General features: G+C 40.1%; 1 protein-coding gene across 22 annotated transcripts in view; it reads right to left on the reverse strand.

Moving 5' to 3' along the window:
• ZMYND11 (zinc finger MYND-type containing 11) overlaps window positions 1-16,154 on the reverse strand; it is a 120,552-nt gene that overhangs the window by 58,337 nt on the left and 46,061 nt on the right. For 15 of the 22 annotated variants that reach the window (XM_084859274.1, XM_084859272.1, XM_084859265.1 and 12 more), the window contains one exon: window positions 479-613. In XM_084859274.1, the coding sequence (XP_084715400.1) occupies window positions 479-594 (116 nt within the window). In that variant the 5' untranslated portion in view covers window positions 595-613. Of the gene's footprint in view, window positions 1-478; window positions 614-10,026; window positions 10,146-16,154 lie in introns of all 22 variants that reach the window. The other 7 variants (XM_084859273.1, XM_084859266.1, XM_084859262.1 and 4 more) reach the window with 1 other exon arrangement.

Consider the following 16,154-nt stretch of genomic DNA (forward strand, 5'->3'; position numbering starts at 1 on the left):
CAAAGCATGAGTTCTACCACTGGGCTATGGTCCCTTCTTCTTAGACATTTGCAGTTATGTCTGAATGCAGGCAATGATACTACATAGCGTGGGAAGAAAAGGTGCAAATAAAAATTCCCTCATAACTGGGCAGTTTTCACATGCTGTTTTATAAGAAAAGTTTTAAAGATTTAATATGAAATCTTTGTGGTGAGGATATGGTTTTACACTTGACAACAAACCTTTTCATCTTCCTATAATGTGCCAGATGCTACTAATGACAAGAGACTAGGTAAGACAGAAAACAGTTCAAATACAAATCGTACAGTTTTCTTTTTCCAACTCTGCACATGGTCCAGGACTTGAAAGGACTTGAACAACAGTATATGGATTATTATTTTATGCAAGGGAAAAATGCCTCTATGCTGCACCATTCTCATTACTGGCATTTTCTCTTTGGCTCGTATGATTTTTATTAGTAGTATTTAAAAACACTTACTTTGTAATACGGTCAATGTTAGCAATTTGCTTCTGGTTTCGGATTATTTCTATAGCCGCCCAAAGATGTTGAATAGCTTTTGTATCTGCTTGCCGCCGTTTCGTTAAGCGTGCCATGACCCCTTTATTTGTTTAACTGCAGTAGAAAAATAGCAATAATGAATTATAAAATAGATAACAATATGATTATCTTGCACCTCCCACAAATAAGGCTATATAGGAAATTACGTTAACTACAGCAATCTGATTCTGTACGTTTTTTTAACACTTTTTATCAAACAGTAAGTGTGTGGTTTCATGGACTGGTATATAGATGGACAACTTCTGCATACTCAGGTGCCACATTATTCTCAAGATAGAAATCTGGAGGCATATTTTGCCACATAAACTGACCCTCTCAGAAATTGTCAGGTTCCATAATAAAGCTAGTGCTATTCTACCCTTTATCTATATTTCTTTATATTTGTATTTCTTACAAAATTTTCCAGAAGCAGCAGGCATAAGGTACAGATCAGCCATAAATCGCCTATAATGCCGTTTCAAGCTAGAATCCCTATTTTAAAAAAGATTAATGATGCATTTTAATCACTACATAACTTTGTTCTAATGGTGCCACTTTCAGAGTAAGAAACAGTTGATCAATAACAGGCATTAACATATATGCAATTTATAGTAGACATCAGTGTCCTGAAAATGAACCCCTCGGATATAATACCAGAATGCTTATAGCAGATGAGAGGGATATTTAAAATAAAATAACAGTTTTACAATATGAGCATAGTTCCCAACCTATCCTTATCCCACTGTCTGCAAATGGCTTCTGCAGGACACAGGATTTGTACTGGTACAAACTAGACAGAGGCCATAATAATAAGCCAGGATTCCTGGCTTATCCTGGCCTACTGTGAACAAACAGTATGCTGGTACATGTGATCTGTTCACTCCTTCCTTTGTGTGAGAGGGTGAAACTAATCAGGAAACAATAGCTTAACATGATGTCTGAATCCAGGATCCTGTTTTTTTGTTCCCAAGTTTTATGAGCGAACAATAAACCAAAATCTTGTCTTGTTTGGGGGTAATAAACCAGGATGCCTAGTGATCTTCTTATGGTCTTTTGGGGCTATGGACCTGGACAACAGATAATAATCTTTTAACTTATTAAGCTTGTGGTAGCAACATTTCATAGCACAAGGAGGCCCCATGTCTTAGTGACATGGATATAGTTGTTAGAATGATCCCTGTGCAGCCCTACCAATATTTCCTAACTGCGTGATGTAACAGAGTATTGGACTATAGTGAGGAAAGCCTAGTTCAGGTACATGGGGAGCAGGGAGACCATCTATGCTGCTATGAGCTCCTTGGAGGAAGGGCAAGATATAAATGTAATAAATAAATAAGTAATCTTGGAAGAAGATTTACACAGTGAAATTGTTGTGTCTTTTTGCTTCAATGCTGGGAAGTATACTATAGCAGTGGTACAAAAGGCCTTGCATTTGACCATATCCAGGTTTTGCCTTGCAGAGCAAACCAGAGTTTGGTGGGTGACTTTTCAATCATAACTTCCGTACCCCTGCAAACATTTTGGCCATGAATATGTCATTATCAAATTATTTTACATGGACAAAAATTAGAAGCCAAAGACTTAACAATTCATGCGCAGAGATAGTGCTTGGAAGGGAGACAATTCCAGTTTTGTTGAAAGAGTTACAATCTAAATCAATCTATATTTATGTTATCTATTTCTTTATTTACAAAAGAAATATGCTGTTCCATAACTAACATTCTCTGGGCAGCTTACAGTGAGAAGTTAAATTTAAAAATACAATTAAAAAAATTAAAAAATACAGAATACAGCACAAAAACATTAAACTGCTGGAAATAAAATTTATAACTAAAATCTACTGCCAGTAAGTAAGGAAAAAGAATTGGTGGTATTTTTTGTTGTTGTTAGGCAGGTAAAAAAAGTGGTCAATGCTACCTGGAAAAAGATAAATACATTTCTTTATGTTGCATTTTTATGGGTATACCTGCTGTACCCGGTTTTGCTATTCTGGGTTCAAGAAGACAGTGAAAAGTAACCACCTATTTATTTCTATGACATGACTTAAAAAAAGTGAATGGAAGAGTTTCTTGAACTGAATCATCAAATAGTTTCTTAGCCTGAAAGATGGATTTGAGTGGGAAGTAGCTTTTCAACTTAATCTGAAGCAAAGTGAAACCAACAGGAATAGGCAACAGAACTCTGCTTGCTAGCATCTAAGAAATGCAGTGTAACTGGTTTATGACTTGCAGCCTAAATCACACAACTGCAGCACTACATCTGGTTATGTAAACTTGGATTGAATTTAAAAATGTGTCTGTTGTAATATTAGTGTACAGACTGGTATTACTGGAAACAAGCAAGTGCAGTGAATATATTGTTATTTGAGCTGACTTCTAAGACCCCTAAGGGCCTGAAATGTACTTAGTCACTTTTTAATATGATTTTATATGGGAATTGCCATTTTAAAGCCCTAGTGATGGGTGTGCTTCTAAGTAAAATAAATAGATTAAACATGTAATAAACTGGAACTTCTTATGGCTCAGCTATTGATAATATATGGTCAGTCTGTGAAGGGGAGGGGACCTGCATTAGAAGGCCCAAGAGAGCTTGATCAAGAAAGGAAAAGATGGAGATGTGCTATACCATTGTAGGGTATGGGTAGCAGTGGCCCATGTCCCACAGATGAATATTTGAGAGGGTATATCCCTGGGTTGGTGGATATCAGATTTCTCTCATCCAAGGCTCACCAAAGCCTAATGGACTTTGCTGGAAAAACAGGTGTTTACAATGAAAACTGAGGTGCAAAATTAGCAAGAGCTGCTGAGAAAACCAAAACAATATTTTCTAATGGCTACTGCTGGCTCCCACAAAAGATTAAACCCCACAACAATTGTATTCAATTTATTTCTTTAAAATATTTCTTGATTGCCTTTCAGGGCAGGAGCCCTCCCAAGGCAGCATACAACAATAACATTCACATAATAAAAACCAATGGGGTAATAAAAACAGCAAACATTAAAAGAAAAAAAATCCAGACACCAGCGTAAGACAAAACCTACAAAACACACAATTGCACCTACAACCCAGTCCGACAAACCATAATCAGGGGAAGGACACAGTAAACAAGTAAGTTTTCGGGGCCTTCCTAAAAGTCTGCAAACTTACTTGATCACTTTGGCATTCCCTTGAGAATGTTTTATGAGCCTGGATGTAGCTGCAGCTCTGTTTTGCTGGCTAATGCTAAAAAGAATAAGCCCTGAATTCTCACCCACACCTGCCAGTTAACCTCCACTAGCTGCTAGTTACCTCAGATTCTACAAGCTTGAAAGTCTCATGGAGACTTAGGCAGTGATGGACAGGATAACCATAAAGCAGCTATAGGTTTGGGGAGTATACAAAATCCTCAGGTAGGCAGAATGCTAGCTTTTTCAAGAAGATCATGGAGTAGGTGGACTACTTCTTGAGTCACTTATCGTCAAGCCTTTTACATTTTCTTTGCCTTGACTCCCATAATGTTTGGTAGGTTTATAGTTCCTCTTTAAGTGAAAATGCACCATAAGAGGACCTCTGTATTAAAAGAAAGGCTCATCAGTCTTTCAAATGTCAAAAAATTGTGTGTGTATACATGCCAAATTCCTAGGTCTTTATTGTTTCTTCAGATGCTCCCTCTGCCAAATCACCTTTTAAACTTGGGGAAATTTTAAAAGTGGTTTGTGGTGTGTTGCCAGTTGCTGAAATGAAATAGAAGGAAAACCACAGTTGTATGCACACAATGTCGCAGGCAAGTAATAGCCACCTCATTGGATGAGGCCTTAATATGCATAAATACGCAACAAAATTAATCTTAATAATCTGTGATGTGACTACTGTAAAGTACCGTGTGGCACCATCAAAACTAATGATTTCTTGAGTCATTTTGTAAAGCAACTTCTCAACTAATCTATCAATTTTCTTAATCCAAGATGGCTGAGACAATCCCTTTACTTTCCAAAAGCATGTTCTAATGTTTGATGAGCTTCCACCGGGCTTTAAAAACCTGGCTGTTCAGGTGGGCATTTGGGGTGGGTTAGGGTTTTTTACAGCAGTGTTGTTTTGTTATTTTTTTTTCAGTTGATTATGTAAATTTGTTATTAGTATTGTGCACCACCTAGAGTGGCTGGGTAAGCCGGCCAGATGGGCGGCTAATAAATGTTTGCATTCAGACAAGAGATGCAAAGCATGTGAGACATTATTTTGGACTTTTCCACTCCCTCCACCCCGTCCCAACTCCCCCCCAAAACTGCTGTCATGTCTCTCAAGAAAAGGTTGATTTTAATTCTAGAAGTCAGATACCTTTGTGTTCTACAGTGCCCCTGGCCTACAGATTCTTAATGGAAAAGCTACAGAGCGCTGTGACACCAAGCACTGTGGCTGATGGGACTTCCCAGGTCAAAGATGTCTATTGAGACTGGGGTAAATCCGTTGCTAACTACTGAGACTGAGGTAAACCCAAATTCAGCAGGGCAGGAGAAAATTCCAGCTTGAAGGTCCACCAGATAGGAACATGAGTACCAGAATCTCAGAGCAAACTAATGAGCAAGGATTGGTGCTGCTTTCAGGAGGAAACATGTTTTCCATGTCAGCTGAAAAAGCATCTATGATACTGCTGCCAAGGCATTCTAGCATCATCGTTTCAAACAGTAGTAATGAAAAGGTGCATGGAGTTTTGAACAGTAGTCCACCCCTGTGTTTAGTGGGACACACATCCAAAAAAGTCCATGAAGGGACATCTTTTCTGTGCAGAACACATTTCTACAGTTATTATGAGGTACAAAAAGTAACCACAGGTGCTCTTAAAATTCACAGGGGGCATTTAATCTTCAACATATTCAACATTTCTCATCTTTTGGGACGTCCTGTTACCTACAGTGTTTGGCATCACAATGTTCTGTATCTTTAATAGGAGCAGGCCTTTGAATTTTGCTATGAATCTTGCCCTCACTAGAGAAATCTCTTTGTCCTCCCTCCCTTACTGAAATTCAAAATGGTGCCCCTCTAGCTGTCAAAATTTTAATTAAAGATTTGTCATGAATGGAGGATGGCAACAGAGCAAAAGAATAATCACAAATTCTGACACAGCAAAGAAATTTCTCTTCTCAAAGCAAATTTATATGAAGCAATTCTTTCCCAGGCTCTAAAGTCTGCAATATCATGGATTACAAACACTTTAGAATCACAGAATCATAGAATAGTAGGGTTGGAAGGGGACCATCGAGTCCAACCTGCTCAATGCAGGAATCTAAGTCAGAGCATCCCCAACAGATGGCTGTCCAACCTCATCTTGAATGCCTCCAGTGTGGGAGAGCCTAATTGGTTCCATTGTCGTATTGCTCTAACAGTCAGGAAGTTTTTGCTGATGTTCAGCCAGAATCTGGCTTCCTGTAACTTGAGCCCATTATTCCGTGTCCTGCACTCTGGGATGATCGAGAAGAGATCCTGGCCTTCCTCTCCGTGACCATATTTCAAGTACTTGAAGAGTACTATCGTATCCCCCCTGAGTCTTCTCTTCTCAAGGCTAAACATGCCCAATCTTGAATTATTTAGTACTGGCAAAAAATTACTTTTGCTAAGGGTTTCTCTGATGTCTTCAGCCAGCTGCTATCTTTCTTAGAACATGCATAGTACATGTCTCTGAATATAACAACTTCTTTTTCTGTTTGCTCTACATGCTCATTAGAACAGCAAAAAAAAATAGCTGTTAAGTCAAATTCTTTCTTTCAAGGACAAACATTCCATAACTCCTTAAGGGCAACTATATCCATAACAAGTTTCAAATTTCAATCATTTTCATAAAGTCCACTGGCCAACTTACTGGTGCTCACCACACAAAAGGAGTTCCCTCGGGCTTTGGGAGGGAGGAGGAGGGGGGGGAAAATAAACAAAATGGCTGACTTTACCTAGAGAAATAAAATGGCTGAGAATGTCTCTCTTCTTCAACAAATAAAAGGTCCCCTTATAAGAAACTCCTGTTCTTTCTACTGGGAAGCTATTGAAATCTACAGAGAAGAAAGCCACAAGGGAAAGAAGCTTCATTTCTAAGACAGTTTCCTATGTTTCAGTTCTTGTGGCCTTGAGGTATTCAGCAGATGGACTGTTTCTGTGGGCTGATATTTTAACCAATCAGTCAGGTATTGAGTCCATCTGCAGCTCCTTCTGCCCCCACCTCTGGAGGAAGAGCCAATAACATGAACTGCCAGGGACTAGAAGACTCTGCCATAAATTTTGTCGTTCAGTCGTGTCCGACTCTTCATGACCCCATGGACCATAGCACACCAGGCCTTCCCGTCCTCCGCTCTCCCCCAGAGCGTGCTCAAGTTCATCTGCCATAAATATCCCCATATATTTATTTAAAATATTTTCACCCCACTTTTCAGCCACAAAGGCTCCCAGAGTGGCTTACACATCCATAAAAAACAAGACAGACCCTGCCCTCAGGCTCACAACCTAAAAGATATGACCCATTAAAATAGGGGATAGGGAGGAAGGGGGAAACCAACAAACTCAGGCACCAGTTCTTAAAGTTATGAAGTTCTTATAAGAACCAACTGGGATGGAAATGTTTCAGGCATAGGAGAAGCCAAATGGAGCAGGTCTCTCAGCAGAGCCAATGGAGTGGCCCTGCTTCCCTTCTCTCCTCTGCTGCTGTCTGATGGAATGACTACTGCTAGGTGACAGGTGAGGGAGAGGAAGAACAAAAGTTGCTAGGCTCTCAGTACAGCTGATGGAGTGGCACCTATATAAAACTGAACAATTATCCCCATTTTACAAAAGGCAACTGACACTAAAATCCTGTGTTCACATTTGCCCAATTAGTTCATATCTGAGCTGCAAGGACACCCTGGTGTAGGACCATCCCACACCATCATCCACTGCATAGTACTAGTTCTCTGATTTTACCTCCTCTGTGCATTCAAATTTTTCTGACATGCAGGGAGGGATAGTAGCTAAGTGTTAGAGCCTGTGCATCTACAAAGTCAGAGGTTCAATACTAAGCATCGTCAAATAAAGGATATCATAAACCTGGAAAACAACACAGAGCATGAAACCCTTGTGAAGTATTACCAATCAGTACTAAAAACAGACAGCAGGTGGCTAATCTTGCCCAATATAAGGTAGCTCCTAGTCCTAGGACAACATCTATTCCTTGCATACTCTCATATTCTTATGCCTATCAGCATATGTTCTCTATTACATGTCCTTCAAGATCACTCTGTAGTAGGACTGCAGAAGAGGTGAATCACAAACATGTTTTCCAAGTAGGATTTTCCCCTTTCTCTCTAGCTATCATCTTACAGTTGTGACCCAGGCTTCAGACCTTTTGCACAGTAAATGTGAGGGAGGGGAGCCACAGAGGAGGTCCAAAACCCTAAGGTTTCTAAAAAGAATTCTCTACCACTAAATACTGCTGTTTAAACGTGTTTGTACAGGCACACCTATTGTGTATACGCTAACAGAAATTGCTAGAAAACAGCATCTCCCTGCTAGGGAGAGAGAATCCAAAGATTGGGGAAAAAGAGGATGTCTCCCAAAGCCCAAAGGCCATTCCCCCACCATTCATTATCAGCATGGGGTGACTCACTGGAAGTGAGCAGTAAAACAATCACTGCTGAAGGTACACAAGTTTTCTACTCCAAATTGGGGAGGAGAAAATACAAATTTGCCAGAAATAACGAGGATTATGTCTCAGATGTTTTTGGATTATTCCTCCTTTTCCACATTAGTGGAAAAGCATGAGCACCAACCAACTATAGGGTTTTAATTAATCATATGTCTTTCAACCAACTGATAAAATTAATAAATTATAAACAAATATGTATAACCAAAATCTCAAACGCCTGTTTAAGATAACGCTTTACCTAGAATTTTTTTCTGCTGATGCTGGATCATTCTACAGATTTAATATGGAGACCTATGTGCTGTACTATAATTCAAGTACAACCAACAAAACTGGACATGAGTAAAACCACTTATCACATATTTAAATATGAAGCTCTAATTTGCTTTTGCCATATCCATGTAGGAAATGCTATCCTGAAAATCATGTTTTACTTTCTCAATACAAAAAGATGGCATATGCTACAAGCTATTCATAAGCTTACCTACTGCAATAACATTCTTTATGCTTTTGTATATTATGCACTGTTGCTAAACAGGTCAAGAATATGTTGTGAAACATTTCACATTTATTTTTCTATTTCTACTATTCCTTTCTCAGCTCAATCACAACTTCTTCTCTATTCGATTTGAAAATGCAACTAATTTAACAGAAAACATTTGTGTCCCCTTCTGTTTTATATTTGCTACGCAATAAGTTTCTTAGACCCATCAATTAAAACCCTAGCTGTTTTATTTTCAAATGTGCAAGATCTCCACTGAAGTGAATGAAAGGGAACAGAAAAGTTCCTTTTGTTTTAAATGAATGATTTTAAAAGTATTTCCAATAAGAAATATGACAGAGCAGATGTGGGCAGTGCTTTTAGCATAAACGGTCGCACTGGAAATGTATCCCAAAATGGAGGCTGAGATTAGTATGCATATTTTAGCACATGCAATTTGCATATCTGGGCTAAAGAGAGCCAGTGGACACACTGCATTCATGCTCCAATACTCTTAATCCAAAATGTAACAACAGGAAAACAGATCTAGCCCCTGAAAAATATGACACCCCTTCCTCCCACACAGACATAGCAGAAGCATGGATACAAGCTTTTTACTTGCAATAGACAGCTTTACAGAACACTGTGTTTCTACATCACAAATTTAATCTAGCTGCCGCCACCAATATTCTCTGTCTCTCTCTCAATCTCTCTCTCTCTCTCTCTCTCACACACACACACACACACACACACAAACACACCGTATTCACTTTCCAGACTTAAAAGGAATGGGTACAATACTAAATTACTTTGTATCCAAGGCGTTTTAAATTAAAAATGATTTTTTACCAGTAACTTCAGCACAAAATCCGGTCAAGAACCAGACAATGACAGGAAATCACAAGATCTGGTGCTAATCTTCCAGCACTAGTGTAAGGAAGCACTCATTGTAGCAAGCACTTGGAGCTGACCTTGTCTGTGAACCAAAAGCAGCAACCACTACTGGCTGCGCTGCTACTAGGGTAGAGAACAGCCTCTCCCTGCCCACATTAAATTTTAGAGTGTCAAACTCTTTCAGGACAGGGACGATTGGTGAGATAGTGGAGTCATAGACAGTCCCATGCACCTCATCCGAATGACTGTAGTGGCTCCAAGCTTTTCTCGCCAATGCAATATTTACTGGCAAGGAGAGTACAACTCTTACCTGTTAACCTGATACATTCTAATGCAAGTCTCTACTAGCTGTGATGAAGTAAATATGTTGCCAGGTTCTATCCATAAGTCCTGAACTTGCAAGAATGCCTACAGTGCAAAAAAAAGTTTCTACCTTGGGATTCAGGATTTGGTAGGCAAAACCAGAGCTAACCTTACCATGAGGGAAAGGGAGGCAGCCACCGCCACAGGCAGAATTGTCTCAGTTGTTTTATATACTTTTTGTGCAGGGAGGGACATCACTTCAAGTTTCAGGCTTTTCAGGCTTGGGAGGTGTTCTAGAAAAAAACGTTTTGCTTCAGTGAATATCTAGGTGCCATTTAACGGTAGTCAGCAACTGGCTGCTTAGATCAGACTTTACCAGTCTGGTGCCCTCCAGGTGTGCTGGACTACAGTTCCCACCATCCCCACCCACTAGGGGACAAACCAACACATCTGGATGGCGCCAGGTTGGGAAAGGCTGGTATCTTTGGAAAATGAAAACAAATTGGAACTTCCAGTCGGAGCCAAGGTTGCCCTGGCAGCATTCTGCACGGGACGCTATCTCAAACAGCTTTTAAAAGGTTGAAAAACCTATTAATCTTCCCCTGGAATGAAAAGAGGAGGCAAGAGCAGCATCTGGATAAAGTCTTGGAAGAATAGCATCCTTTGCGAAGCAGCAGGGGGGCTGGGCTCCAGGGCTAGCCTGCCAGAGCTTAATTATCATTCAAAGTTGTTTTGAAACTCCTATTTAATTAGGAGAAATAAGGGCTGACGTGCTCCAATGTAGTTTATGGATTAAGAAAAACCAACAATATTTGAGGACCTGCAAGATCTGTTTAAAGAGAAGGATGGCTACATCAAGGAGGAAAAAAGGAGCAGGATCTCCATCTACCCCCCCCCCCCCCGTACCTCCCATGGCAAAGGCTCCGAGAAGCGAAAATACAGAGGAGTTACTTGCTCTGATAAAAACGTGTCCTTGCAATTTGTTGAACAGGTTAAGAGGCTGGATACAATTCAAAATTCCATCACTGCCCTGCAAGGGGCTGTGGACTTAATTAACACTTCTTGGCAAAAAATGGAGGCGAAGGTTAACGAGCTGCAAGATAGGGTGGCAGCAAAAGAGACTGCGTCACAAGCTTTCAACAACGATTTTTTTTGCCAGAATCTCCCAACTTGAGGCTCTCACGCGCAGAGCAAATGTACATATTATTGGTATTAAAGATTTACCTACTGATGTAAATTTGTCTACTTTTGTAGATAAGCTTCTGCATGAGATACTCCCTGTGTCATCTGATTATTTACTTGATATTGAGCAGGCATTCCGTGTGCCAAATGCCAAAGGGACTGGTTATACGATTATAGTCCAATTTGCAAGAATTGCCACAAAAAATTATATCCTGCATCTGGCAAGAGGGGGCGGAAGTCTTTTTTGGGGATCAAAACGAGATAGTCATGTTATTTCCGGATTACACCAAAGAAATTGCTGATAAAAGAAAGCAGTTTACCAAAGTGAAAAACCTGGCAAAACAAATGAACTTACAATATCATTTAAAATATCCTGCTACATTTTGCATTTTTTCTGAAGGTCAGGTGAAGAAATTTCTAAATCACGAAATGGCGGAGGCGTGGCTAATCGGAAAAATGCATGAGACTTCTGTTCCATCCCCATGAACTGGAATTTATAAACATGTTTTGTCAACTGGCTATGTTTAGTCTGTAAGATCCAGGCTAGGCCAGAGATAATTGCTCATATATATTTGCCTTTTCCCCCCTTTTTTTCCTTTTCTTTTAAATCCTTTCTCTTTAAATGGCTATGATATACTGTATTTAAATTTACGGTTTGAGGGTGTATAGAAATGTGCACACTCATTTATATATCTAGTACAAAATATATTAGTGATTGTTGTAAGGCTGATTTTAAGCTTTATTATTATACAACGATATAAAATGTATTAGTGACTTATTATTATTTATCCTTTCTAATTTCCTTCCTTTTTATTATTATTACTATCATTATTATGAGACTGGTTAGTAATATTTCAGGCTGGTTAAATTGTGAAGCTCTACTATTATATGTTAACTGAAGGGCAATATATGGTTATTGGAAATGAATTGTAGGCCTGCTTCCTTGCTTTAAGACTGATGATATGATATTGAAATGTAAGGTTGATTATCTATGCTGTACTGAATTGTAATATTGCCAGTGTTATAGGTATAACTTTTAAGTAGAATGGCATTTGAACTTGATGTGTAATTGAGTTTAAATTTAATCCTTTTAAGTAACTTCTTTATATTTTTTCATTTTCTTTCTTGCTTTCTTCTTCCTTCTTCCTTCTCCTTCTGTTTTCTTTTTTCTCTTTTTCATTATTGATGTGTCCTCATAAGAATACTGTATTGTTGGGAAACTGTAGATACTGATTAGGTTGTTGGTACTGTTTATTTCCCCCTTCATGGATCACTGCCTTGTTGTGGCGAAGGGGCTTGCGTAACTCAGTGAAGCCATAAGCTATGCCGTGCAGGGCCACCCAAGACGGACAGGTCATGGCAGAGAGTTCTGACAAAATGTGGTCCACTGGAGAAGGAAATGGCAACCCACTCCAGTATTCTTGCCAAGAAAACCCCATGGAACGTATCACAAGGCTAAAAGAGATGACGCCGGAAGATGAGCCCCTCAGGTCGGAAGGTGTCCAATATGCTACTGGGGAAGAGCAGAGGGTATTTCCAAGTAGCGCCAGAAAGAGTGAAGTGGCTGGGCCAAACCCGAAAGGACACTCAGCTGTGGATGTGTCTGGCGGTGAAAAGAAAATCCGATGCTGTAAAGAACAATATTGTTTAGGAACCTGGAATGTCAGATCAATGAATCAAGGTAAGCTGGAGGTGGTCAAACATGAGATGGCAAGATTGAACATCGACATCTTGGGAGTCAGCGAACTCAAATGGACAGGCATGGGCGAATTTAATTCAGGTGACCATCATATCTACTATTGTGGGCAAGAATCCCTTAGAAGAAATGGAGTAGCACTCATAGTCAACAAAAGGGTGGGAAAAGCAGTACTGGGGTACAATCTTAAAAATGATAGAATGATCTCAGTACGAATCCAAGGCAAACCATTCAACATCACAGTAATTCAAGTCTATGCCCCAACCACTGAGGCCGAAGAAGCTGAGGTTGATCGGTTCTATGAAGACCTACAACACCTTCTAGAACTAACACCAAAAAAAGATGTCCTCTTCATCATAGGGGATTGGAATGCTAAAGTAGGAAGTCAAGAAATCACCGGGATAACAGGCAGGCATGGCCTTGGTGTACAAAATGAAGCAGGACAAAAGCTAATAGAGTTTTGCCAAGAGAACATGCTGATCATAGCAAACACTCTTTTCCAACAGCACAAGAGGCGACTCTACACATGGACGTCACCAGATGGTCAATATCGAAATCAGATTGATTATGTCCTTTGCAGCCAAAGATGGAGAAGCTCCATACAGTCAGTAAAAACAAGACCTGGAGCTGACTGTGGCTCAGATCATGAGCTGCTTCTTGCAAAATTTCGGCTTAAATTGAAGAACGTAGGGAAAGCCACTAAACCTTTCAGGTATGACCTAAATCATATCCCTGATGAATATACAGTGGAGGTGAGGAATAGATTTCAGGGATTAGACCTGATAGACAGAGTGCCTGAGGAACTATGGACGGAGGTCCGTAACATTGTTCAGGAGGCAGCAACGAAATCCGTCCCAAAGAAAAAGAAATGCAAGAAAGCCAAGTGGCTGTCTGATGAGGCTTTACAAGTAGCTCACGAAAGAAGGGAAGCGAAAAGCAAGGGAGAAAGGGGAAGATATACCCAACTGAATGCAGAGTTGCAGAGAATAGCAAGGAGAGACAAGAAGGCCTTCTTAAATGAACAATGCAAAGAAATCGAGGAAAACAACAGAATGGGAAAGACTAGAGATCTCTTCAAGAAAATTGGAGATCTCAAGGGAACGTTTTGTGCAAAGACGGGCATGATAAAGGACAAAGAAGGCAGGGACCTAACAGAAGCAGATGAGATTAAGAAGAGGTGGCAAGAATACACAGAAGAACTATACAGGAAAGATTTGAATGTCCCTGATAGCCATGATAGTGCGCTCACTGAACTTGAGCTGGACATCCTAGAGAGTGAAGTCAAGTGGGCCTTAGGAAGCATTAGTAACAACAAAGCTAGCGGAGATGACAGTATTCCAGCCGAGCTATTTAAAATCCTAAAAGATTATGCTGTTAAAGTGCTGCATTCAATATGCCAACAAATCTGGAACACTCAACAGTGGCCACAAGACTGGAAAAGGTCAGTTTACATTCCAATTCCAAAGAAGGGCAACGCCAAAGAGTGTTCAAACTACCGCACAATTGCGCTCATTTCACATGCCAGCAAGGTGATGCTCAAAATCCTACAAGCTAGGCTTCAGCAGTATGCGAACCGAGAACTACCGGAAGTACAAGCTGGGTTTAGAAGAGGCAGGGGAACTAGAGATCAAATCGCCAACATTCGCTGCATCATGGAGAAAGCAAGAGAATTCCAGAAAAACGTCTATTTCTGCTTCATTGACTACGCTAAAGCCTTTGATTGTGTGGATCACAACAAACTGTGGCAAATTCTTAAAGTGATGGGAGTACCAGACCACCTTACCTGTCTCCTGAGAAACCTGTACAAGGGTCAAGAAGCAACAGTAAGAACCAGACATGGAACAACCGAGTGGTTCAAAATTGGGAAAGGAGTACGACAAGGCTGCATATTGTCACCCTGCTTATTTAACTTATATGCAGAGTACATCATGAGAAATGCCGGGTTGGATGAATCAGAGATCGGAATTAAGATTGCCGGGAGAATTATCAACAACCTCCGATATGCAGACGATACCACCCTAACGGCAGAAAGCGAAGAGGATCTCAAGAGCCTCTTGTTGAGGGTGAAAGAGGAGAGTGCAAAAGCTGGTTTGAAACTCAACATTAAAAAAACTAAGATCATGGCATCTGGCCCTATCACTTCCTGGCATATAGAAGGGGAAGAAATGGAAGCAGTGACAGATTTTACTTTCTTGGGCTCCAAGATCACCGCAGATGGTGACTGTAGCCATGAAATTAAAAGACGCTTGCTCCTTGGGAGGAAAGCTATGGCCAACCTAGACAGCATAGTAAGAAGCAGAGACATCACCTTGCCGACAAAGGTCCGTCTAATCAAAGCTATGGTTTTCCCAGTAGTAATGTATGGCTGTGAGAGCTGGACTATAAGGAAGGCTGAGCGCCGAAGAATCGATGCTTTCGAACAGTGGTGCTGGAGAAGACTCTTACGAGTCCCCTGGACTGCAAGGAGGTCAAATCAGTCCATCCTAAAGGAAATCAACCCTGACTGCTCTTTGGAAGGACAGATAATGAAGCTGAAGCTCCAATATTTTGGCCACCTAATGCGAAGAGAAAACTCCCTGGAAAAGACCCTGATGCTGGGAAAGACTAAAGGCAAAAGGAGAAGGGGACGGCAGAGGATGAGATGGCTAGATAGCATCACGGATGCAATGAATATGAACTTGAGCACGCTCCGGGAGAGAGCGCAGGACAGGAAGGCCTGGCGTGCTATGGTCCATGGGGTCACGAAGAGTCGGACACGACTGAACAACAACAAACTGTTTATTTCATTTATAAAGATAAAAATAGATAAAAAGTATTTTTTTAAGGAAAATGAAAACAAATTGATGCTACTTGCTGAGCAAAATGATGCTGAGAGATGGAGAAGTGTTTAGCATTAGATTTGTATTTGTTTTGTATTTTATTATTTTAGCTTTTGTAATTTTGTATTCTATTTTATTCTCTTTGCTTCTGTAATCTGCTTAGAGAGCATCTGTTATCAAGTGGATTAAAAATGTAATAAATAAATACATTTGCAAAGCAAAACTACATAATCCAGCTTTAAACTGTAGTGTCCCATTCTGCCACTACGATGCACTGGTGGGAGTTTCTAAAAGGTCTGTTGTGCGTGTCTTTATTTTTGTAAATAATGGCAGAGTACAGGAGCTAATGGAGCTGAACAGATTTGTTTTTCTTTAACTTCTAGAAAACATGGTACGAAAGGACAGGAAATAACACTTAGAGAATAACAGATGCAATTTCCTGAAAGCATGTAGTTCAGCAGAGGTCTTACAAGAACTATCTTTGCCACCAAATCACCACCCAACATTGCTGTATCTATATATTTCAACACAATAGCAATGTTATAAAGGAGAGTGAGAGCAACTTAAGCCTCTGAAACTATCATTTAAAGATCTAATTTGTAAGT

The sequence above is a fragment of the Heloderma suspectum genome, chromosome 5 (assembly GCF_057233095.1).
Source record: "Heloderma suspectum isolate Gila_16-S chromosome 5, 16-S_ref, whole genome shotgun sequence".
In the NCBI taxonomy this organism is placed as follows: domain Eukaryota; kingdom Metazoa; phylum Chordata; class Lepidosauria; order Squamata; family Helodermatidae; genus Heloderma; species Heloderma suspectum.